This window comes from Larus michahellis, chromosome 12 (assembly GCF_964199755.1).
Source record: "Larus michahellis chromosome 12, bLarMic1.1, whole genome shotgun sequence".
Classification (NCBI taxonomy): domain Eukaryota; kingdom Metazoa; phylum Chordata; class Aves; order Charadriiformes; family Laridae; genus Larus; species Larus michahellis.
This window is the reverse complement of record NC_133907.1, coordinates 16478655-16503199: the sequence shown is the minus strand read 5'-3', so window position 1 is coordinate 16503199 and position 24545 is coordinate 16478655. Positions and strand designations below refer to the sequence as shown.

At 53.1% G+C, this 24545-nt stretch overlaps 2 protein-coding genes across 42 annotated transcripts in view; both read right to left on the bottom strand.

The window, feature by feature from the left end:
• Positions 1–2915: 2915 nt before the first annotated feature.
• AAR2 (AAR2 splicing factor) lies at positions 2916–10264 on the bottom strand. Its single transcript, XM_074605058.1, has 3 exons — positions 9439–10264; positions 7250–7479; positions 2916–4111 (listed from the first exon to the last, which is right to left on the bottom strand). The coding sequence occupies exons 1-3, from the start codon at positions 10187–10189 to the stop codon at positions 3944–3946; spliced, it is 1149 nt and encodes a 382-aa protein (XP_074461159.1). The 5' UTR covers positions 10190–10264; the 3' UTR covers positions 2916–3943.
• A 4124-nt stretch (positions 10265–14388) lies between these two features.
• EPB41L1 (erythrocyte membrane protein band 4.1 like 1) overlaps positions 14389–24545 on the bottom strand; it is a 67919-nt gene continuing 57762 nt past the window's right edge. For 9 of the 41 annotated variants that reach the window (XM_074605623.1, XM_074605630.1, XM_074605642.1 and 6 more), the window contains 8 exons: positions 22365–22763; positions 20879–20965; positions 20367–20444; positions 20113–20175; positions 18988–19083; positions 17977–18057; positions 15741–15857; positions 14400–14543 (listed from right to left, as the gene is read on the bottom strand). In XM_074605623.1, the coding sequence (XP_074461724.1) occupies positions 14535–14543; positions 15741–15857; positions 17977–18057; positions 18988–19083; positions 20113–20175; positions 20367–20444; positions 20879–20965; positions 22365–22763 (930 nt within the window). In that variant the 3' untranslated portion in view covers positions 14400–14534. Of the gene's footprint in view, positions 14544–15740; positions 15858–17976; positions 18058–18987; positions 19084–20112; positions 20176–20366; positions 20445–20854; positions 20966–22364; positions 22764–24075; positions 24184–24545 lie in introns of all 41 variants that reach the window. The other 32 variants (XM_074605615.1, XM_074605612.1, XM_074605626.1 and 29 more) reach the window with 11 other exon arrangements.

Genomic DNA, 24545 nt, shown 5'->3' with positions numbered 1-24545 from the left:
CAAAGCAGTAGCAGAAATAAACACTGCTCCAAACAAAGGTGGTGTATGTCTCAGAGACCCTGGAAAATCTCTCACTCCCGTTAGTTGTCAGAGGCACAAATGGCAAATGAATGTCCATCACTTGTTATTTCTGGATTAGAAAAAGAAGTGTGCAATACGAAGACACGCTAAAAAAGCCTAATAAAAATAGAAAAAGACCTGAACTGAAACAAGACGCCCACAGAAAGGCTAGGGTTACCGTAAGAAAATTGAACAAATAACCAAAAATTCAACTTACCGTGAAGCAGTAAAAGTGAAGGCACCAAGAGTTGCTGGTTGAAATAGTGACTAACCCTGAGCTCACTTCAGATTGAAGACCACAGCATTAACAAACCACAGTATCCTGGTTTGAGGTAAAACAGGACCAATTTTCCGTTCAGTAATTTTACTTTTTAGCTAAGCCTCTTCTAACTAACCGAACTCTCTGAAAATTAACAGCATATTGCGCAGAAACGGTTTGCTCTCAGAGAGATAAGGCCTGACACAGTCGCTGATCACTTTCTCCACCTTCCCCACCTACCGCCTTTCGTCTTTAGTTTGCACTCGGAGGCCAAGAGCTGGGGGACAAGGACCTCCACGTGTCTGGGTAGCACCTAACACCATACGAACTCGGTGCTGTTCCGGCTTTGCTGTCACAGGAGGTAAAGGATTGCCGAGACAGCTGCTACACAAAGCCAATTTGAACGGCAAATCTACACGGTGGATGTTCATCAGTGACACGGAGAAGTCAGTGGCAGCAATCCACCTGAACAAAGCCCACAGTGGTCTGTCTGCTTTTGTGGCAGCTGGGGAGGGGGTGGTGGAAATCACCAAGGAAGCTGCACGAACGAGACGGGCCGTTTCTCTTCCCAATTAAAAAAAAAAAGGAAAGTACTACAACACTGGCACAGGCAGGCAGCTCTCTGCAGCCTCAGGCACCACATGCCGCATCTTTGAATCCGCAGGGTTGATGAAACAAGAAGCAACTCTCTTTTGGTGTGGTGCAGGACAACGTGGAGGCTCCATACGGGATAAATATCACTGAGTCCCAAAGCTCTGGTTTGGCTGATGTTACTGAGCCTACGGGGAAAGTGGGGGAAAAGAAAAAAAAAAAGGAATAGCAGCTCTCAGGATTGGATACACTCACACCGGGCTACGCATTGTAAATGCAGCGTGCTGCGCATTTTTGGGGGTAGCCACTGGTCAGCTCATGCCAGCGCCGATCCCCAAGCCATCAGCCTCACCCAGGGCTCGTGCTCCAACACAACCTGCAGCGAAAGCGCGTCACAGGACAGGAGCGGCGCCAGCGCGCCTCACTCGCGCAACTCTGGCAGCCGGACAACTCTCCACGTGAGCAGGAGGCCAACGTACCTCATGCTTCAGTGCCACTTCACAACGCACCCAAAGCTGCTTCTCCCGACCCGAATTCATTGCTGAATCAGTGTTGCAAACACATCACACGTTACACTTCGTTCGCTTGCAGTAACGCATATTTACGCGCACGCCATCTCTCTTCTGCTTTCAGATCACTGTATTCGTCTTAGCTGGAAGAAGGGGGAGTGTTATCACGGCCATAGCGGGCCTCAGGCTATATAAGGGCAAGAAAATATTCTTTCTGTTACGTTACCACTCTCCTTCTATACCGTCCTTCCTGCTGACTTCGATGGAAATAACAACGCTCTTTTCCCCCAAAAAATTGATAAGCCCCGCCTTGCAAACATCTAACATGTTGCTTCATACGTGCCAGCTTCCCTTTAGCCTCAAAGCGTGCAACTGAGTCTCATAACGGAGCTGAATTCTGAACACCTCGGCCAGTATTTAGCTGAAAGTTGGCTGCTTCTGTTCCACGTCTAACAAAGGGACTGCGTCCCCAAAGGCCTGTTTCTTCCCCCCCTATTTTGTGGGTCTAATAAGAGATATTACCGCTCCCTGTTACAACCTCGCAAAAAGAAACAAACAACAAACAAAAAAAAAAAGCACAATGGAAGTACAACGACATTCTCTTTTCTCAGCTGCTAGAAGCGTAGTTCATTCTGGGAACCTGACTCTTCCACACTTTGGAAGTTAATTTTCAGTTGTTTTGGAGGTTTAACAAAGACGCGCTCAAATTAACCTATCCATCAAACAAGCGGGAACGCTGCCAGGACGGCCCATGGCGCACTGATGCCGCCTGCTCTGCGGCCACGGAGCGCTGGTCCCCTCTCCCTTCCAGACGGGCAGGTCCCCAGGCTCCACGTTGCCTTCGCTACTCACTACTTACATCAGCGACCGGCGTTCTGCTCCAAAGCAACAGAACCGGGCGGGGGGTTGGGGCAACGAGCCAACAAACGGCAACAGCATCTTTTCATCGAAGCCGGGACCAGCCATTACAAATGATTTGTCCAGTTGGCAACTGCAAAGACAGCGCCCTGCCTGCGGGTAGAAACAAAGAGCGAGAAAACAAGAGGAGAGCACAGTCAAAGCACTGCACAAAACATCTCAAGGGCGTTAAGGACGAGAAAGCCCGGAAAGAAAGATTTAAGAACAACTTGCCAAATCGGAGTAAGCTCCCCTGAGGGCCTGTGGTCAACACAGAGAGCGTTTAAAACGAACAGACCAAGACACCAGAGTAATGAAGTGCAGAGCCCTTGAGGAAACAGCACCGAGCAGCAGGCGAGGGCTTCTGACAGCTGATTCCCGTGGTAAGCTCCCGATTACCTGGAAACCCCTCCTCACACACCTTCCTCCCAGAACACGCTGTGCTTTGTGCCACGCCACGTACCATTCTACTGGGAGCCGTCCTTGGATGTCACGGATACCACTGTGACGTTACTTCTGGGGGACACCGGACATCCCCGATGAGAAATAGAGGGCAGTGTCACTGGACCACAAGCTGTGGCTAAATAGCTAAAAGACTATTCACAGGCAAGGCGCTCCCGAGTTTTATTTTGAACCATAAAAGACCAACAAAAGAGCGTTACCGTGTTAGACATGCACACAGACAAATTTCTGAAGGAGTCTTACGGCCAAGAAAGGAACAAATACGTGGTAGGACCAAGAACCCGTGCAGCTCGGAACAAGCACCACCAGCTTTCTCACAGCCCACCTGTGGGAAATGGGGGCTGGGCCATGGGAAGAGGCTGTCACCAGTGAAAATATGTAGGATTTCCAATTATAACAAAACAGAGGACCCAGTTCACGTGGAAGTCTCGTGCTGGCTGTCTTCTTCAAGACCTGGATAACTACTGTCCCGTAACTCTATTTCTTGTTAGCAAACTGTTAACTTTATTTTACATCAGGCTAAACAGAGAGTAAATACAAAAGGCTTTAACAGAGTGGGAGGAATAAGATACCTCAGTATGGGGGGTATGAAATGGGAGGAGTTTTGCTGTGTGTCCTTCTCCACAACAGACCATGGCAATAAATCACGGTAAGCAGCACAAACGTCCACCACAGGTTCGAAAGAGTTGTGGTTACGTCCCTGTAACGCAAGCCTGGGAAGAGCAGAACTCAGTTCGCAGCCCGAGTTCAGGCTGTCAAAAGCTGCAACGACCAGTCGTGTGAGCTTACGCTCCTTGCTCAGGAGGTACCAAATCGGAGCAGCAAAGGCTTCAAGGGTGAACCACAGACGCTCTCCAAACAGCGTGTCACCTCTAGCCCAGGAGGACAGAAGGGACCAGGGATCTAGAGGTCAGCCGAGTACAGAATGAGGAGATGTTGCCAAAGAGCGAGGGTAAAAAACAAGGTGTCCGAAGTAGCTGTGTGACAATACTCAAACTCTTCCATTAATTCTGGTCTCCTCGCGAAGTTAGGAATCCTCCTGGGTTTTCCACATCTGCTTCTAGAGTAGAAATTAGAGTCAGCTTCTAGGAAGCTTGCAAGGCTGGAGAAAATGTGGAGAAAAAGTTATTTTAAAAAGCTGTTTGTTCCGAAGCGGCCATTTTGCTTAGCCCATCTGCACGCCCTCAGGAAGTTCTACCACTACAGGAGCGCAGTCGTCAGGCTCCGCCTCAAAGTCCCATTTAAATTTCTTCGTTAGGTGAGCCTTGAATTTTTCAGCTTTTTTCCTTAGGGTCCCGTCAACAGCAGCGCTGCACGTGCAGGAAAAAAACACCTAAAAGAACAGAGTAGAGGTCAGTAAGAACTGAGCCACGGCACAAGCTGTGCCTCCCTTTCCTACAAAGATGTCATTAACAGGGCGTAGGAGGAAAAGGTTCAGGGCAGGCCATTGGTAAGGGACCTGCCACCCTGGAAACCACTCCAGCTTTGGGGCTACCTAAACAAAGCCTACACATCTCCTCTCATCCCCCCGCCAGGACAGACATCCCGCCTCCGCTCCACTGACTCAGCCTTAGAAATATTTGTATTAAGGTAACAACTTTGTTTGAAGGAGTACACATGTAATTAAAGACCTGCTACGGAATTCTGAAATACTCCGAAGTGTGAGCAAAGAAAAATGTCTGAGCAGAAAGGGGGGGAAAAAAGAAAAAATAATAAAAAAAAAAAAAAAAAAAGAGAGGACTATCTGTTTTCATTTGCCACATAGCCAACTTTACAGCATGTTTCAAAAAGGCCAACAGGTAATTACACCTGTCTTTTTCATGGTTGGATGGACCAGGAGAACCCCCAAAGTACTTTTGTAATACAGTATCACCAACACCTTGGGACGCAGCGAAAACTATTTTAATAAAGTGACCATGAAGGTAAGAGAAGAATAGGAGCTCTCCGGAAAAAGTCCAGTTATCTCCAGCACAACCATTCCCTTGGCTACAGGGCACTGGTATCTGGACTAACCTCTAAGGCTGGCTCCCCTCCGTCATCCAGACAAACACAAATCTATTAACTTTTCACAAATTCACAGCTTCTGTTAGCACTTTGAGAGTTAAAGCACCTGTGTGCAATTAAACAGGGCATTTAGCCTCAGAGCCCAACTCTCACCAGCCTGCTTCTGCTCCTCGTCTCAACTCATGATCCGGAACTCATCTCCATAGGAAGAAACTTGTATTTCAAAGCCAAACAGAAAAAAAAAAAAAAAATCATTGCTTAATGGCAGTGAAGGCAAAGCCCCCTGGGAAACAAGCAGGCTCTTATTTGGGAGAGATCTACTGACAGCTGGATAAAACACTGACAACGAGCAGCAAAGTTTGCTGCTTTGCCAAGGAAAATTTGCCTTTTCCTTGTTCGTTCTACCAGGAAACTGCCTCTTCGTAACAGAACTCCCTTACCCAGCGAGGCTGCTATTAAAAAAAAAAAAAAAAAAATTTAAAAGATTACACTTCCCACTTCTCCTCAATGAATTGCACGTGAAATTAGTTATTTCATCAATATTTTTTTTTTCTTTAAACATTGTTACGGCTGCATATGGGGTGGAGGTTATGGTGTACTCTTCTTGCCTTAGATCAAACTCCAAAAATAAAGTTGCTGTATTCAAAAGCTGAGCAAAAGCTAACGCACAGATAATACACCCCCACACGCACACCGTTTTGCACTTTTTCCGATCCACCTGCCTACACCCAGTTAAGGTTGTTAATTCTGATGGCTGTGTACATAAAGCGACTGGGTGAGGCAAGTCCCAGAGGTTCCCTGGCATTATTTCAGCATGGAAATCCCACGGGAACAGAGAAACAGAGAACTTTCAGCAAGGAGAGGCTCAGTTCAGCAATAAGGCAAATTTCTTCTTTGTTCCTAGGAATGCAGGGACTCCTGCTAGGGCTCAGCAGTGATCCTGCAGCCCGCGCAGCCACCTAAAGGCATCAGCTTCCACCGCTTCAGTAGAAAACACAGACTGATGAAATCCAAGGGCGGACAAGACCCAGGTATCCAAAAAGGAAAGACAGCCAGCAAGAGAGGGTGCTTCCAAAACTCCCACCGGATGGAGAGAATGGCTGGCTGACACATTCTTTGTACGGTTGTAAACGGACAAGTGCAAAATGTCGATCCGTGAGTTTGCTGCAAATAGAGCTGGGTTTTCCAGTCCCGTAATGGGATGGAAAAAACCCACCAATGAAAATAAAATAACCATTTTAAAAAATTGAGACTTCTACGAATCCAAATTCCAAAAAAGCGAAGAAAGTCACTCGATTAAAGCAAATGCCTCCTGTAACATTTTACCCAGCAAATTAAAAACAAACACCTCCCCTCTCCCCAAATCTAGAGCATGAACTTGGAGTCACAAGTAGAGAAACGCAGCCACTCCCGGAGAAAGGCGAAGGCGCTAGGGCTTTGCATCAAGCACCTGCAACATAACTTACGACTGTTTCTGCTGGGATTAAGTTGCCATTGCTGAGCTTCAACAGTGTATCTGGTTTTGGCTTTTCTTTTTTCTTTTTTTTTCCAAACCAAGTTTTCATTAGCCTGTTTGCTGAGCTGTTAGCGTGGTTACAAGCAGTGGGAGTAACTGGTTTTACTAGTCCCGAATTGCAGATTTACCGATGCTCGTCTCAGCAGAAGCAGTGGTTTCCGCATTTGGGACTAACCATAAATCCCCTCTGGATAAGGACTTGACTACAGAAAATCTTCAGCTTTGCTTAAGGCTAACAGGAATGGAAAAGCTTCTTAAATACTATCGATGCCCGAAGCTCGATAAGGTTTCACGGCAACTTCTCTGCATACTAAGCATAGCATTCAAGATGACCAAAAATCAGCATCAGCAGCCTTTTATGCCAAAGTTTTAGGGTTTTTATTTAGAAAAAAAAAAAAAAAAAAGAAAAAGAATGAATGGCATTTGGGAAAAAAATAAACAAACAAACATCATCTTGCATTTGCTCAGCCTCTCTAACAGCTCATCAGCTTCATGTAACCAAAGGCCTTAAAAATTTTTTAGAAAAAGTATGCTAGCACAGTCCACTCACATCAGACGTGAGCATGGCAATGTAGCAGGCTACTTTAAGCACTATTTCCAAGGAAAACACCATAAAAAAACCACAGTCCCCAGCCTCTGTTGCAGCCATCTTCATTAGCCTTTCCTTTGCTGGCCTCTCTGCATGCAGCTTAACTCAATTTTATACTGCATTAGACGCTTCTAGGCATAGCTTGAGATGCTCAAACTCTGAGATAACAAGGAAATGGCATTTCTTTGTCAATAACACAGGGAAAAAGGAAAAGAAAATATGCGCGGGCTTAGATAGGCTCAGTATCTCCCACGCAGCTCAACAGCAGCTTAATTGCTTTTGTAGCTTCGCCCTGAATTTGCTCTGATGCCCCGCGTGCCCTCTCCTCACTCTCATTTTTCAAGAGAGAGCCGCAAACGTACCTGTAAGGTGCTGGTTAAAAAGTTGTCCTGAGAAATAATGTCTACAAAAAAATCAGCTGGGATTTCACCAAGCTGGTGATACAGCACAGAAATGAGATTGATGTAAAGGTCTTGATACTTCCCTATGGCATCTTCAGATCGGCACAGGATGTTCAAGAGTCTTTTCCAGTGCTCAAATGCATCATATACATTCCCGATCAGGAAGCAGACGAAAGCAAACTGCAACTCAGCTGTGCATATTCAGCAAAGGAAAACAAAACAAAACAAAACACACATAAGACTAAAAACACATCCAAGGTACGTGTCCTTTCAAAAGCCCCATAAATGATTGCATAAAACTCTGGGTTTGCCTTTTGCACACGCATTCTGCCCTTCCAGAGATTCCGCTAATAGCAATCAATACTCCAAACACTGACTATTTCCTAATGTTCTGCTCTTCAGCTGGAGAAAAGGCAAAGCACAATCGGGCAGGTCCACTTATCATCTTTGGAGAGTGACTTTACGGGCAATTGGAGTACACAGCCACCTAAGGACTTCCAGGGTCATCCGTATTCTCAAAATGACACTCAAATAAGAAGTCACACATTGCTGTTATTCTGCAAGCATTCACTCCGCCTGTGCCCGGGTTTCCAGAGCCACACAGGAGTGCAAATGCTACTGCCCTTGAACGCGAGGGCTGTGGGAACACTGGGAGAAGTGAGCAGTACATTAACGGATGTTTTTATCTCGTTGAATTAAGAGCCAGGGTTCATCTCACTGGATGCTTAGCATCAGCTACGATCAGCATCAGAACAATGGCATCACCATTTCCTAAGGTAATTCATTCATTGTATATCCTAGAGTTGTCTTCGACAAAGATTAAATTGTATAATGTTAATATAGAGAAAAATGGAAGATGGTAAAAACAAAGTCTTATTCCAAACCTCAGCAGCCTTGAGGCTCCAGCTCAGCTGGATTCCCGAGCCCGCCCTCCATCCTACCATGGAACAAAACCACACTTCAGGACCTCTACAGATTTGATACTTATTCATATCACAAGTTGCCAAAAAAGGTTGGCAAGTAATTAAGGCGCTGTGAGCGGGAGCCGCAGTCCTCGCTGTGGGTGTCTCCTGCAGGAGGGCTGGCAAACCCTGAACGCTGCCACGGAGAGTCGCCAGCAGCACGCAACAGAGCTGCTGCTGCTCCAGCGAGGGAGGGGACCGGCTACTACCTCGGAAACTGCCTGCTGGGAGACCCCATACCACTGACATGGGAACAAGAACCTGAAAATTGTCTGCTCAGCCCCATTCAATTCTTCCAGGATTCCGTCAGCTCCGTCCTCGGAGGTTCACTTCACAGGCAGAGTGCCAGGCTGGTGCCAGATGACAGGCCCCCTTTGCATGAGGTGCAGCTCATGGCCACCGGCAATTGCTGCTTTTGGCTTAATTTGAGGCAACCTGGGCACCAAACACAGCACCCAGGAGTGAAAGGGGCAAACGTGGCAGGCTGGCAGCTTGGGACACTGAGCACAATGTCCTCGCGCCAGCGCAACTGGAACAGGCCCTGTAACTGCTAAAAACCCCACAAACTTCTGTCTTGTCATTACGAGAGATGCCTCAGGGCACCAGGGAACAGGGCCCACACAACAGGTGCAGGTTTCATCCCAGGGCTCTCACTTTACAGAGAAATTACTTTACTCTTCCAAAGCAGAAGCGGGTCCAGAGGAGGGCAACAAAAATAATCAGAGGGCTGGAGCCCCTCTCCTATGGGGACAGGCTGAGAGAGTTGGGGTTGTACAGCCTGGAGAAGAGAAGGCTCTGGGGGAGACCTCAGAGCCCCCTCCAGTCCCTAAAGGGGTTCCAGGAGAGCTGGGGAGGGACTCTGGATCAGGGAGTGGAGTGATAGGACAAGGGGGAATGGTTTTAAACTGAACGAGGGGACATTCAGACTAGACGGAAGGAAAAAATTCTTTACAATGAGAGCAGTGAGACACTGGCCCAGGTTGCCCGGAGAGGTGAGGGATACCCCATCCCTGGGAAGATTCCAGGTCAGGTCGGATGGGGCTCTGAGCAACCTGCTCTAGTTGAAGTTGTTCCCACTCACGGCAGGGGGTTGGCCTAGATGGCTTTTAAAGGTCCCTTCCAACGCAAACTATTCTATGACTCTATGAAAGCACTCCAAGACTCTACCCAGTGATAGGTGGTACTCACCGAGCAGATCCAGAGGCTGGCTGGCGTACCGCTGGCTAATCACCTTCTCCAGCGCGTAGCTGAGGTCCATGCTGTGCCTGGTGATCTCCTCCGGCGTAGCACCGTCGGGGTACATCTGCTTCGGCAGCTCCGTGAACCGGATCTCAGTGCCGGCTCTCGGCTTCATCTGGGGCAGCCGCGCCATGCCTTCGGCGTAGCTCCGGCACTCGGCGTCGAAGCGGGGCAGGTGCTGCTCCGCCCGGTCCTGGGTGTGCCGCCCGGCCACCACCGGCAGCACCTCCGAGAAGGCGCAGATCCACCCGCTCTCCGGCTGCAGCTTCTTCACGGCAGCTTCGCTGATGAAGCTGGTGAGGGAGACCCACTTCTTCAGTGTCTCGTAGGGGTAGGGCCCGAGGAAGGGGTCCATCTCCTGCAGGTTCTCCCGGAAGGCCTCGGCCTCCCCCGCGGCCGCCAGCCCCACCGCCTCGCCGGCGGGGTCCCACCGCAGCACCCGCACCTCCCGCCGCTGCAGGCTGAGGAAGCAGCCGGTGCGGGGGCCAGTCTCCCGGCCGCCGCCCGCCCGCCCCGCGCTGCAGTGTAGGAAGTGGAGGCCCGGCGGGATCATCTTGACGCCGCGGAACCGGGGCCCCACGGCCCAGGTGCTGTAGTCGATGCCGAACTCGGTGCCCTCGGGGACGCCCAGCACCACCACGGCGGCGCCCTCGAAGAAGAGCTGCCGGGCCAGCTCGGGCTCCAGCCGCGGGGCCGCCATGGCGGGGCAGGGCAGGCCGCGGCCGGCGCCCCGGGCCCGCTCCTCAGCGCCCGGAACCGCTGCGCCCTCCCGGTCCTTCCCGAAAAGCGCCCGGGCGGCACCGCGGTTCCGGGCACCGTCGTTCCGCCCCCATCCTCCCGCTGCTCCCGGGACTCCAGAGGCGGACGTTATTCCCCTTTGCCTTCCCAGGACCATCCATGGCTGCTCCGCTCTGTCCCAACGTCCCCCAAAGGCGGTCTCACTCCCCCAGCCCCAGCCCCCCAGCTGGCAGCCATTCCCCCGGGCACCCCAGTCCTCCCAGCCCGGCACTGAGGGCCCTGCAGCAGGACAGAGGGAGAAGAGCCCTGCGATGGGACAGATGGACCCAGAGCCCCACGGCGGGACAGAGACATGGAGACCCCACAGCGGGACGGATCATAGACTGACAGAATGGTTTGGGTTGGAAGGGACCTTAAAGACCATCCAGTGCCAGCCCTCTGCCATGGGCTGGGACACCTCCCACCAGCCCAGGTTGCTCCAAGCCCCGTCCAACCTGGCCTTGAACCCCTCCAGGGATGGGGCAGCCACAGCTTCTCTGGGCAACCTGGGCCAGGGGCTCACCACCCTCACAGCACAGAATTTCTTCCTGATACCTCATCTAAATCTCCCTCTTTCAGTTTAAAACCGTTCCCCCTCGTCCCATGGCTCCCCTCCCTGCTCCAGAGTCCCTCCCCATCTCTCCTGGGGCCCCTTTAGGGACTGGAAGGGGCTCTAAGGTCTCCCTGGAGCCTTCTCTTCTCCGGGCTGAACCCCCCCAGCTCTCTCAGCCTGTCCTCACAGCAGAGGGGCTCCAGCCCTCCCAGCATCTCCGTGGCCTCCTCTGGCCCCGCTCCAACAGGTCCATGTCCTTCTCAATGCCCTCACAGCACCACGTCCTCCCTCCCCGGATGACAGAGTCAGGCTCCTCAGGGGCAGCTGATGCCTCCTCTCTCTGCCTTTTGAGCATCCTCACAACCTCCTTCACCGCCCCACGCCTGTGTACGATGGTCAGCAGCTGCCACACACCGCTGCTCCCAGCTCCACCACCGCAGTACCCAACCTGGTGGCATCTTCGCTTTAGACAGGGCCAAGTTTCGTTGTGGGTTGTGAAGTATTTCCGTGTGCGAGACCCCGGTTGCAAGGTCCCCCCTTCACTTCTCCACCCTCTTGGCAGGAAAGAGTCCACTGAGGCCCCAGGCTGATTTAGCATCAAACACATTTATTTCACTTTTATTGAATACAAGAACAGTGAGCACACACGCATACACCACCGAGCACTGAAAAGGAGTATGACCGAAGGGGGGAGAGGGAGAACAAGGGAAGGAGAGTTAGTGAAGGAACAACAGAGCGTTGCAGTTGGTTGGTAAGGTGCTTCTAAAATAAAAATAAATATTATTATTATTGTTACTGTTATTACTCATGCAATCGCAGGCCAGGTTTGGAATGAATTTGTGGGATCAGGTAAAAACAGGCACTCGTGTCTCCCACCCCTTTCAACAGAAAGGCCCCTGGAAGGAACCACGCAGTGATCAGCTATCTGAAACGCAGCACGGTGATGGGCAGGCTGGGGGAGCTGAGCCCGCGGCGGCATCGGTTGTTGCTGAGCAGCAGAAGCCCACACCCTGCCAGGCGAAGAAGCAGTGAGCTTTTTTCTTTTCTTTTTTCTTTTCTTTTCTTTTTTTTTTTTTTTTTTAAATTTATTTTAAGTTTCTAAAACACTGCCACCCATTAAACACACTGCGGAAGCCAGGGACTGGATCTGCTCACTCCAAACGTAACTCGTTTCAGTCCAAGCGCACATCAAGTCTAACTGTGTAAGGCCACTAATTTTAACGGTAACCTTCGATTTCCTACCTGTACACAATGTCAAAAGCAAGTAGCTAGTTTCACAGTAGCCTCTGGTGGGTTGTAAAGGTGCCGGAGCCAGGTGGGCTCCTCTGGGTACGGAACGCGCAGTGTGCCGATGAACACCAGCACCACAAGTTCCCCCACCAGCCCGCCTCTCCCTCCGAAAGTGCCACTGCTGATCACAGCTGGTTTGGGTGTATTGAAAAAAGAAAAGAGAGAAAAGGAGCCTCTTTGCAACCGCCTTAACTCTTTTTTGGTTGGGAATCTGGTCTCTAAAGGTAGCTGAAGGCGCTCGGGTGGAAGCTGGGGAGACCCTTGGGACCTGGCAGCGCTGGGGCCAGCCAGCAGCTCCGTCCGCTTCCCAAGCAGCCTGTGCTCCTGCCTGGAGCAGAAACCTCTCTGCCAGAAGGAGAACAGACTTCACGGGGACATACTAGCAGGCATCTGGTGAACCGCGGCTGCCAGGGATCAGGGTCTCTCCTGGGACAGAAGAGGCGGCAAGCGGGGTCTGGCCACAACATCCCCGCGGTGCAGGCTCTCCTGCTCCCTGTCCTCCTCCGAGCCACTGCAGGACCTGGCAAAACGCACCTATTGCTGGGCACGGTCTGTGTGAGGGGTGGGAGACTAAAGGCAAAATGGTGCAGAATCGTGGGCCCTTCTGTTTCCGCAGGAGCTAGAGACGATTCCGAGAAGGAAACCCGTTTATTTCCTTTCCTTTCTGATTTTGGTTCCAAGTCTACCCTAACTGCCTGGTTCACAGTGTACGAGGCCCTGGGCTTGGCCCATGATCCCCTTCCAAAGGCAGCCGGAGAAGAAGCCTGTGGCTAAAGGCCGAGCTGGGATGAGCTGGGGGAAGGCAGCTCCACTGACATCTCCTCGACACGCGCCTTCTTACGCAGAGGACCTGGGCTCTCATCCAGCCTGGGATGCTGGGGACGCTCTGCAGTGATGGAGACAGCACGGCCTCTCCGCTGCCCGCCCCCAAGGAAGGTCAGGGGAAGGACTGCCATCACCTTGCCACCGCTGTCACCAGCCCGCAGCGCCTCGGGCAGCCCTTGCCATCACACCCCAGGCAGCGGGGGAGGCAGGGCAGAAACAACCCCTCCGCCTTCGACCCTACTACAAAAGCTCAAGTAACTTCATTACTGGGATCCAGAAACAAAGCAAAACCACCCCAACCACCGGCACGGCTCAGTGGGCCGGAGAGGAGCAATGAACGCAGTCCTGCGGCTGCCACCTTGCTCCCAGCTGGCTCCTGTGGCTCTGGGTGGGGGCCGGGGAGACCATCCTGCCTACAGCTGCCAGAGCCACAGCCTCAAACTCCTTCCCTGCCCCTCCAAGTCACCACTGCCCCTCCAAATCCAACCACCATCCCCTGCAGATCAGCCCGCGGGGACATCTCCCGTCTCTCGCCCTCTCCCCTTCCCCCCCCACTCCGCGGAACAGCAGCGGCTGAAACCTTCCCCGTTCTCTTCTTGCAGGACCGAGAGTCCCACGAATGATCTAAGAGTCTCCAAATACACCAACCACAGTCAATCAAAGAGTTAATAATTTAAAAATGTCGCCATCATATTTACCAGCACTGTTGAATTATTTCAGTATTGTTCCCTCCCTCCCCCCTCGTTATATATAATAATATACATAACTTAAATGCACATCCATGTGAAACCCCTACAGGCTGCTTTTTTATAAATGAGAAACCATATACATATCATTTGCTTTGTCTGAAATGAAACCCATTCTTAAATACCTTCAGAGAACAAGAGGTTGGACAAGTGCACAGAGAAGAAGGCAAGGAACGGAAGGGGAAGAGTTAACATAACCCCAAAAGATGCAAAAGAACCAGCATGAAATGAGGAGAAGGGCGAAACGACACTTGCAAATCAGAAAATAACTCTAAGGTAACAAATTCAATGTTTTTCTCTCTTCTTTCCAGAGGTGGGGAATGGTTTTGCTTCTGCTTGTGGGTTTTTTTTTATCTCAGTTTGCTTATTTCTTGCTTTGTTGCAAAGCAGTTTTCCTTTCCATTCAGTGTGCAACAAATGAACTCATGATTGTGTATCCTTTAATGTAACATGCAAGATGGTGGCTTATTGTATTGTTAACAATATTATTGTTATTATTACGATGTTTTAAATCTTATCTTATCACCAATCCAGTAAATTCTTCAATTTATCTGCAGAGGCTTGGCTTTGTTTGTTGGTGGTGTTGTTTGCCATTCATTTCCAGCATATAGCAGCAGTGCAAGGATGCATTTTGTTTCCTGTTTTGTTTTTTTTTTTTTATATATATATATATATATGTATGTATGTATATATATATATAATATATTTGCTATTCCTTTTTTAAAAATTTTTGTCTCTCGCCATGAACATTGCAGCCGGGATGTCTATGTCTTGCTGACAAACCCAGCATGAAGGCTCCTTCTCCGCTGTTCTCCGGGTTTGAATACAGATGCCGACTTCCATGAACATGTTGGTCAAGATTCCTGTATAAGGCAGATGGAAACGACCGGTCATGGCGGTGCGGGGGCGGGAGGAGGGGGGGCTGATCTCTTTGGCTATAAAAGGGCTCCTCTTTGTACGAGGGCACTGGAGAGTAAATTTGCAAACGCTTGGGGCCGCAGTTGGCACTTAATTACCAGGACTTCTGGTGACTAGCAGGAATTCTCAGTTCCTGCTGCATGTTGGTGTACGGGGGCGACAACGGTGGGTCACTGCTCCCTTACTTTAAGCCATTCGGTTCAAGCCGGGTGGCTCCCTAAGTGACCGCAGAAGAGTCTGGGCTCGCTTGTTTGTACCCTGCCGTAGGAGGTAAGGTTAGGCAGATGCAAGAGCCTCTTCTGACCTTCCAAACTGCAACGGAGCTGGTCGCTTTTCCAAGCGTAAAAGCCGTCAAATCAAAATCTTCACACGATAAAGAAACACAAACCTCCCGTTGCCAAAGAGGCCTCTCGAAATGCGTGGGCAGCCTGGCTGCTGACGCAGCGCCTCGTGCATTTTCCAGCAGTGAAACTGCCTTCGGAAGCTACCCCTCTCCATCCCACCACGATCCTCTACCCTACACACGGCTCTGCTGGGCTGTGCCACCGCCCGAGCCCCGCAGCGACCCGGCTGAGGGGGCAGCACCGGGGTCGGAGTGGGGGGCTAAGAGCGGGGCAGGGCTCCTCAAGCCAGCTTTGCCCTCAGGAAAAATGTCTTTGGGGCATCTGTGGGGAGGTGCAAACCTTGTTGTGCCGCTGCCCGCACCTGCGTGTGTATGAAAGGACAACCTGGGCATCTGAAGGGGACTAAAGAAACCTCTTTTTTCTTTTGCAAACGCTGCTCTGATCCTTTGGACTGGCTTTGCAGAACCTGTAGCCACGTTTCTCAGCCCATCCACAAAACTGGTATCACCTCTTTCCCTCGCCGACCCAGGGGGACAAGCGGGTCCTTTCTTCTTAACATGCCAATGACTCTGAGCCCTCTGCTGAGCAGGACAGCAAGGTGACATCTGCAGAATTGCTTTGGGTGGCATGGTGCTAGCTTTCTAACCACAACCAGGTGGCCATCACACTGGCCGAGAGGTGCCACTCTTAGTGCTGAGGAGCAGCAACCTGGAGCTGGTGGGGATCAGAGACACTTGCCCAGTTACAGCCACCCCTTCACAGCAGCTATAGATCACACCTGGCAACTTCTCCACCTACCTGAGGTTTCTTGTCCCTTTCCTCTGGAGAAGGTTCTGTTTCTCTGTATACCACAGCTTTGGTTACCAGCATGTCGGGATGCTGTAGTTTTGCCTCTTTGATTGCTAAAGCCAACGCCTAGAAACCAGAAGGATGAAAGCATTTCTCGTCACTCATAGGGAAGCTTAGGAAGAGTGGGCTTGATGAATGGACAGTAAGGTGGATAGATAACTGGATGAAAGACAGAGTTCAGAGGGTCGTGATTAGGGGCACAGGGTCTAGTTGGAGGTCAGTGAGGAGTGGTGTTCCCCAGGGGTCAGTACTGGGTCCAGTCCTCTTCAGTAAATATACTGAAGAGTATATCAATATACATCAATGACCTGGACGAGGGGATAGAGTGCACCCTCAGCAAGTTCACCAATGACACAAAGCTGGGGGGGGGTGGCTGACACACCGGCAGGCTGTGTCGCCATCCAGAGAGACCTGGACAGGCTGGAGAGTTGGGCAGAGAGAAACCTTATGAAATTCAACAAGGGCAAGTGCAGGGTGCTGCACCTGGGGAGGAATAACCCCCTGCACCAGGACACGTCGGGGCTGACCTGCTGGAGAGCAGCTCGGTGGAAAGAGACCTGGGAGTCCTGGGGAACAACAGGATGCCCATGAGCCAGCAATGTGCCCTTGTGGCCAAGAAGGCCAATGGCATCCTGGGGGTGCATCGAGAAGAGCGTGGCCAGCAGGTGGAGGGAGGTCATCCTCCCCCTCTGCTCTGCCCTGGGGAGGCCGCCTCTGGAGTGCTGGGTCCAGTTCTGGGCTCCCTGGTTCAAGAGGGACAGGGAACTGCTGGAGAGGGGACAGCAAAGGGCTACCAAGATGCTGAGGGGACTGGAACACCTCTCTGATGAAGAAAGGCTGAGGGATTTGGGTCTCTTCAGTCTGGAAAAAAGATGGCTGAGGGGGGACCTTATCAACGCTTATAAATACTGAAAGGGGGGGTGTCAGGAGGATGGGGCCAGGCTCTTCTCAGTGGTGCCCGGGGACAGGACAAGAGGCAACGGGCACAAACTTGACCATAGGAAGTTCCACCTAAACATGAAGAGGAACTTCTTTGCTGTGAGGGTGGCAGAGCCCTGGCACAGGCTGCCCAGAGAGGTGGGGGAGTCTCCGTCTCTGGAGACGTTCAGAACCCACCTGGACGCGTTCCTGTGCCACCTGCTCTGGGTGACCCTGCTCTGGCAGGGGGGTTGGACTGGGTGATCTCCAGAGGTCCCTTCCAGCCCTACAATTCTATGATTCTATGATTCCCTGCAACCTGGCACATCGCCCTCAGCCAGACAGAACCAGTGGACAGAAAGCAGCTGGAGCCGAGTGGGATTCCAGGAGGACATGGATGCAGAGGTTCAAAGCTGAACCCACAGTAGCCTGGCAGAAGAGGCTGGAGCCCACCACTGATCGGGGATTGGGATGCCACTGGGATGCCTCATGCACTGCCTTTCTCTTGCTGGTTTATTTTCTGTAGAGATGCGCCGTGTCCCAGGCTCCCAACTGAAACCCAAGCAAAGGAAGAGCAGCAATTCTCTCTGCAGCAGTTCCTGGTGGGAACTAGATGATCTTTAAGGTCCCTTCCAACTCTAGCCATTCTATGATTCTATAAAAATCTACAATCATAATGTAATTAAATTTATTATCCTAATTCTAACAACATCTAAACATTACTTCAAAGCATTTTCAATGCTTTAGCTCTTTAATTTTTCTTCTTAAGCAACAAATCCCAAAGGGTTAGGCCACAGGAAAACTACCCTGCGGCCCTAGAGATTCGTGTCAATCTCTGTTATTTCATCATAACAGTTTGTCACTTTTTGTTCCTGTATCACAGAGGCAGATGCAAAACACCATCACTTGGAGAGAGTCAACCTGTAGTGAGAGTGTGCTGGAAAGGGAGGAAGAACCTGGGTCACTTTGGAGTGTTTCAGCAGCGAAAGGGCAACTGGAAACTTGTTTTAAGAAAATGAAAAGGTGATTCCCATCACTGGGCTCTGTGCTGGCATGTAATCTCTACTGCTGCTCCACCGCTGCAATGGGCGCTGATGGGAGCTGGGCTGGGGCTTCACGTGGGTGCCAGACAGAGCCGGTGGGTTTGGGGTCTCAGGGTCAGTTTTTGGAAAGAAGGAGTAAACAGGTATGAGCCAGAACCAGAAGCATGTGGTGCTGCAGCTGGGGGCAGCCAGAGCCGGGCAAAGCCAGGGTGTCCTGCTCCTACCTGGTCCTGGTCCACGTCTTCATCTCCTGTGATAATGATGCGCTTCTCTATTCGGGTCTCGGAAAACCCTCCTTTCACAGTCTGCACAACAAGAAGGAAAGCACTCACCCACAGCCGTCCCACAGGCCAGCTCCTGGTGGATGCAGCTCGGCCCGCGGGAGGAGGGACAATGCCAGCATCACCTTAGGAAATCCCCCGCAAGTTAGCGCATCTCCCACTACCCTCGACTCGGTGCATGGTTAGAACCAGCAAGACACAGCTGGCCACAGGCGAGGAGGAAAGGAAAAGGCCGGGTGGCGGGTACCAAGCACCCCTCCTTCCTGCTCCGGTTCCTCCCTGAGCTTCTGCTTTCATTTATGTGCACTTAATTTGGAACTAAACGGCCATGGGTGAGGTTTCTCTGATGCAGCGTCATCTCCTCCATTTCCTACCGTCACTCCCCCTTGCCTGTGCTGCTCCAGCTCTAATAAACCCAACCCAAGGTGAGATGCTCCAGCACTGGTGCTGTGGGCTTCTTGGGCCAGGGGGACCTGGGGTCTGGCTGTAGGTACACCTGGGAACACTCACCCCAGCTGTGCGGGCAGGGACTCGCACGCACGCTGCTGGCAGCCTAATTCCGAGTCCCTTCCACCCCGGCAGTCGGCATCAGAAGGTCAGTGACACCGCGCTGCTCCTCCTTCTCGCCCCAACATCTCCCTGCTCTCCCAACCTACCGAGCAGAGGTGGGCACAGCATGTTTTCGCAGTCCCCGTGGGTGGGACGCGGGTGATGGCCACCTGATGCCTGGCTGTCCTTGCCCAGGGTCATGGGCTGGCTGGGAGAGGCCAGCAGGGCTGAGCCAGGCGCTGTGCTGGCTCACCATCCCCCACGGGATAGCATACACTTTTTTGGCTCGTAAGGAGGAGAGGGGCATTTTCTGCCGTAGCAACCACGATATAAACCCACCCCTCCACAAATTCCAGTGGCCTGCAGCAGGAACCCCCCGGCTCCCGCCTTTGGAGCTGCTCTTACCTTGGTAACATGGGTAGTGGTGGAAGTGGAGAGGGTTTCCGCAGTGGCACTGAATATGCTGGTGAGCACTTCCTTCCCAGCGGAGCCGCTGGTGATCTGCAGGACAGAGGGACAGAGAGCAGCAGCATCAGCAGGGCCACCACAGGGGAGTCCCCAGTGCTGGCTCCCAGGGAGCTGGGACCTTCCCACCGGGATGCACCTACTCGGCCAAGCCCGGGAAGGGAGAGAGCGTCAAGGGAAAAAAAAGACACTGCACCACGCTTCCAACTGGACACAGATTTTTCGAGGGGGCCAGGGAGAGGTTTCCAGAGCTATGCCAAACACAAAGCTGCAGGAAAGGGTTTCTGCAGCCGGGAGATGATTTCATGGCTGTGTTTCGCTCTTCCCCACTGACACGGTTCCAGCTGGGATGGAGTTAACTTTCTTGCTAGCAGCTGGTGTAGTGCCATGTTTTGGATTTGGGATGGGCATAGGGCGATAACGCACTGATGTTTTTGGTTGTTGCTGAGCTCTCAAGGCCATTCTGCTCCTCACCCCACCCCACCAGTGATGGGCTGGGGTGGGGGGGCACAAGGAGTTGGGAGGGGACACGGCCGGGACAGCTGACCCCAACCGCCCAAAGGGATGTTCCACGCCATGTGGCGTCACGCTCAGTATATAAAGCTGGGGGAAGAAGACGGAAGGGGGGGATGTTTGGAGTGATGGCGTTTGTCTTCCCAAGTCACCGTTACGTGCGATGGAGCCCTGCTGTCCTGGGGATGGCTGAACACCCGCCTGCCCGTGGGAAGCGGTGAATGGATTCCTTGGTTTGCTTTGCTTGCGTGAACAGCTTTTGCTCCACCTATTAAACTGCCTTCATCTCAACCTGTGAGTTTTTCCTCACTTTTACGATTCTGTCCCCCATCCTGCCATGGGGAGAGTGAGCGAGTGGCTGCGTGGTCTTAGTTGCTGGCGAGGGTTAAACCAGCACAGCATCCTCCTTTTCTTCCCAGTACCAACACACCAGCCAAGGGTGCCACTGCTGGGAACACGGAAGAGGTCCCTGTGGGACCAACCCCAGCCCACCCCCAGCCCCGCAGGGACCTCCCATATGGCCTTGCTGCTGGCACCACATCCCCCCCTCACCGGTGAGAGGGAGCGAAGGTCTGTCACGGGAGCAGCTCCTTTCCCAGCCTTGGTGCTGTGATCCTGAAAGAAGAGCAGACGGGCGCGTTGGCTCGGATGCAACGCGGGGGCAAACACGGCAGGTCACCCTCCGCAGATGCCCCCGGTGGGGCAGGGTCCCCCCCAGCACCGCTGGCCCCAGTCGCCCTCGCTGGAGCAGAGGGACTGCAGGGGACAGGGTCTCCCCCACCTCTCGAGGGGCCAGCCCTGCTTACTGAGGTCGCCAGTGCTGTCTCTGTGGTGCCAGCGTGAGCAGTGGCGGTGGCGTCCCTGCCCGGGGTGCCTCCTTCCACCTGCCGGGGCAAAGGAAACCTGGTGAGCCTGGAGATGCCAGGGAGGGGGTGACACTTTCAGGGACGGTGTGGCCGTCCTTGCTGCCAGAGGAAGCCGGGGAGGGTGACGACGCCATGGACACGTGCGGTAGAGCACGTATGGTGGCCGTTACCCTCTGGAGACATCCCCATGTGCCAGCGCTGCCCAGTGGCATGGCAGATGGGGCCGGGGACTCACACAGAATATCTCTGGGTGGGCTTTGCTGTGATGTTTTGGGGACTCCAGCAAGGCGAGGGGGAGCAGAGGCCCTCAGCTGCCCCACTCAGCCACCTGCCCCCCCCGTGCTGCTGTCTGAGGACAAGTTTTGCTGGACTGAGGCTTGGCAGAGCCATCAGGGAGCAAGGCCAGGAGGACAGAGCCACCGTGTCACCTGGGCTGCGTCCGTGGTGCCGACCTGGTGGGGAGCAGAGCCGTCTGCTTCAGGCTTCTTCACGCCCGGCCCCAGGCCGACGGTCACAGCATCCGTTTTTGGGGCTGACGACTGCAGAAGAAACACAGCGAGTCAGGCGCTGGGGCACGACGCCAACAGCTCTGAGCGCTCCTTGTGCACCAGCCCCCACGAGCAGACCATCCCTGCCCCACTCCTCCATGAGTGCCCCACATGTATGATGACCTGCAAGTGTCGTGCCGAGCCCCACCTGGGCGAGGAGCGGAGGCCGGGCTGCCGCCCTGGGCGGACGGCCACCACGCAAAGTGCCCAGTGTGACTGATGTACCCCAAACCACACCTGATGCTCTGCCCCGGGGTTTTCAGAGGTTTTTTGGATAGATTTATAGACACCATGGGTTAGGTCAAACTGGTCTTTAAAAGGTGGGGGAGACCCACCAAATCCATTTCACTCACACCCCGCAGCGTGTTTATGATCTGCACCAGCTCCCGGCGGCTGTGGTCACACCCAGGGCGTCAGAACCTCAGCGGAATGGGGATACGTTTAGGTTTCCAGCGCTCCCCTGTTACAGGAAACTGGAGCTGCCAAGGGCTCCTGCACAGGGCGTGCTTGGCCAACGGCCTCCCTTGCCAAGCACCGGCCACGGCGGGTCTGATCACCCCTGCCCACGGCCCCGCTGTGACCCCACAGCGTCAGATGCTCCACACAAGGGTTTCCAGGCTGGGTCAGAGAAAGCTGTCTTTAATTCTGCAGCTTTTTCCTGACTCCATCTCCAGACTCACCCTGGCAGCTCCAGCCAGTGTTGGGGACTTACCTGCCAGAGCTGGAGGGCTGCCCCAGCACTGACCGGGCAGGAGATGGCCCTGGCCCAGAGCAGAGGCAAGGCTGCATTTCGTCCAAGCTGGGACCGGCTCTACCGTCCTCTCCCTGTGGCGTACATTCAAATCCCACACGCATGCCGCATGCATTTTTCTCAACCCCGTTACAATCGCTCCCGGCATAGGAGCGACCCTCCAAGAGCTCTGGAGAGGCTCCCCCAGGCTCCTCTGGAAACCCCTCCCAGCCCCGGCACGACCAGAGAGGTTAGTTGGCAGCACATTTCTCTTCACTACACAAACTGGTCACTGACTTCATGCAAAACACAAGGACAGAGCCGCTGGTTAGTGACACGTGCCCTTTCCAGCTGCTGACATGCTGTAGTGGTGCGAGGGACGGGGTAGGCAGCCAAAGGCAGGGAATGAAGAGATGGCGGTGACTTCTCCTGGTTAGCAGATGCACAAAACACACAACAGAGCCATGCAACACAGACGACAGCGTGCATCGGGGGGAAACAGCTACACCGGACAGGAACCTGGGGATGTTTGAAAGCTGGCATGCTCTTCCAAACCAATGTGGGAGTGCACCCCAGCAAGGCAGTACTGGGCACCCAGACAAGGAACATGGAGGCGTGATGGCACTGAGACAGTCTCAATGGAATGGTGTCCCTGTGTACCTCTAGCTGGGAGACATCTGAGCTGGGCTGGGAGACCTTCTCCCCGCCTTTGATATCCTCTTCCAGTCCGGCAACTACTTTGTCAGTGTGCTGGAAGGAAACCAGACCTTCATCTTCCGTTTCACTCTTGTCCTTGTCCAGCTCGGGCAGGCTCCGGGAGATGTCCTCAAAGGCTGTGCCGTGGAAGTCACCAATCACTGTGAAGTCCACCTCTGCTTCCAGGCTGGAGGTTGAACTGACCGTGATGCTGGAGCACTTGCGCTCGATGGCCAGGTGGTTGTCCTTCAGAAAGACCGAGTCCTTCTCCTGGTCCTGCTCCTCATCGCCGGTGTCACTCTCGGGAGCCCTGTGCCGAGGTGGCTTAGCTTTCTCCTCGGCGCCCTCCCTCAAGCCCGCTCTCTGAATGAGACACAATGGCGGAGAGAGACGGAGACAGTGAGCACCGCATGGGGCGGCAACGCTGGCAGTGCCGACAGGGGAGAAGGGAGGAGGAGGAGGAGAAGGAGGAGGAGGAGGAGGAAGGCTGCAGCAAACATCACAGAGTAGAGTCAAACACAACTCAAGCATGGAGACTGAAACCTTTCTGACAGTAGCGACTTTGCAGGGGCGGGGTGGGGGGAGAAGGGTTCTTCAATCTGGTTTTGGCAAAAGTCTAGTGGTAATTAATCATCTCAAAAAAGGGTCAGTCACACAGAAAAGCTTGGCCAGCTTGGAGGCACGTCAGCGCACCCAGTGGAAGCAGATGTATGCAAAACAACAGGGCTGTTAAGAGACATTCAGAAACGGCTCGGCCGCCAGTGCCATCGGATGTCAGTGGGGTTGGGCGCCCAAAAAACACCAACCAACCAACCAACCAACCAAAGGGAAAGAAAGAGAGAAGAGTTTGAAAGAAAAGGGCCCCATCAGCCACGCACAGCGAAGGAGAAGCGAAGGAATGTGCCAATTCCACTGAGCATCTGCGTGGGCCCTGCGGAGCATCGCCCCAGGGCAGGAGGACCATCCCCACCGGGACTGCCCACCGGCCCTGCGCACCGGGGCGGCTGCCTGTGCCGGGGCAGGGCGGGGGGAAGAATCTGCACCACCAACACAGCACCCCCCCTCCAGAGGCCTGACGCAGCTGGGGGTGAGTCTTAGGGATGACCTGGTTGAGTGTTTGGTCAGTGTAATTGACAGCACGGTCAGAGCCAAGGGATGACCTCCCTCCATAGCTCTTCTCCAGACGTGGACATACCTCTCAACTCCACCATCAGAGGGCACATCCCCCCTCCCCACACCTTGCCATGAAGCCATGGGAAATCTAGAGCCGTGCTGGACTTTGGGAAACCTAGACCCAGTGCTGGCCTTTGCATTTCGCTTGAGGCAGTTCTCCCTCAGGAAGAGGTCTAAGCCCACTGATGCCAGAGGAATCCCACCTCCTGGACTCTGCTCCAAGCGTTTGCAGCCCAGAGCCAGCCCCGCAACGGGCCCGGCTGTGCCAGCCCAACCTTCCCTTGGCACTGCTGGGATGTTGAGAGGTATGAGAAACAGGGTGTCAAGCAAACTCCAGAGGAACACACCTGCACACGTGTTTTCGTGTGTGTGTGTGTGTGTGTATAAACATCGACATAACAGCTCTGCCACGGGGAGAGGAGCTGGAAGCACACAGCCCTCAGCTGGTCAAGGTGAGCTTTCATACTACGGTAAGAAGCAGTTAGTAAAACAGCACTGAGACCTGGAAGACCACTGGAACAGCAGTCTTTAAATTCTCTTCTTTCAGGCTGGATTTTACTGACGGGTCAGATAAATCCTTTTCTTCCCCACTTGGTTCCTGAGATTTGCTCTGGATTAGAGAAAATGGTTAGTTGTAAGGAAATGAACTCTACAGGAGCTGATCTAGTGCTTACGAGAGCAAAGAAAGCTATTTCATCATCCAGCCACCAGCTTGCCCAAGACAGGGGAGGGTGGGTGAGGCCGGCAAGCTAAGCAAGAAGGGATATCAACGTAAGAAATGCAAGGGTGAAGCTGGAAGCGTGGGCACGCTGCTGCTAGGAGTGTGTGCGTGTCCGTGGCAGAGTCGCAGCTCCTTCAGCCACCCCCCGTCTTCTCCCTTGCTCCTGGACATAAAGCTTGGGTGCTCGCTCTCAGGTTTAGCGAGCCGGCATTCTCCAGGGAGCCAAAATGTCGGGGGTGGGGGGGTGGGGG

What these genes read in the sequence shown, in the direction of transcription:
- AAR2 (XM_074605058.1), bottom strand. Translation starts at nt 10,189, where the DNA reads ATGGCGGCCCCGCGGCTGGAGCCCGAGCTGGCCCGGCAGCTCTTCTTC. An exon ending in CCAGCCTCTGGATCTGCTCG is followed by an intron (nt 7,480 to 9,438) that starts GTGAGTACCACC and finishes GAATATGCACAG; the next exon opens with CTGAGTTGCAGTTTGCTTTC. An exon ending in TTTTAACCAGCACCTTACAG is followed by an intron (nt 4,112 to 7,249) that starts GTACGTTTGCGG and finishes CTGTTCTTTTAG; the next exon opens with GTGTTTTTTTCCTGCACGTG.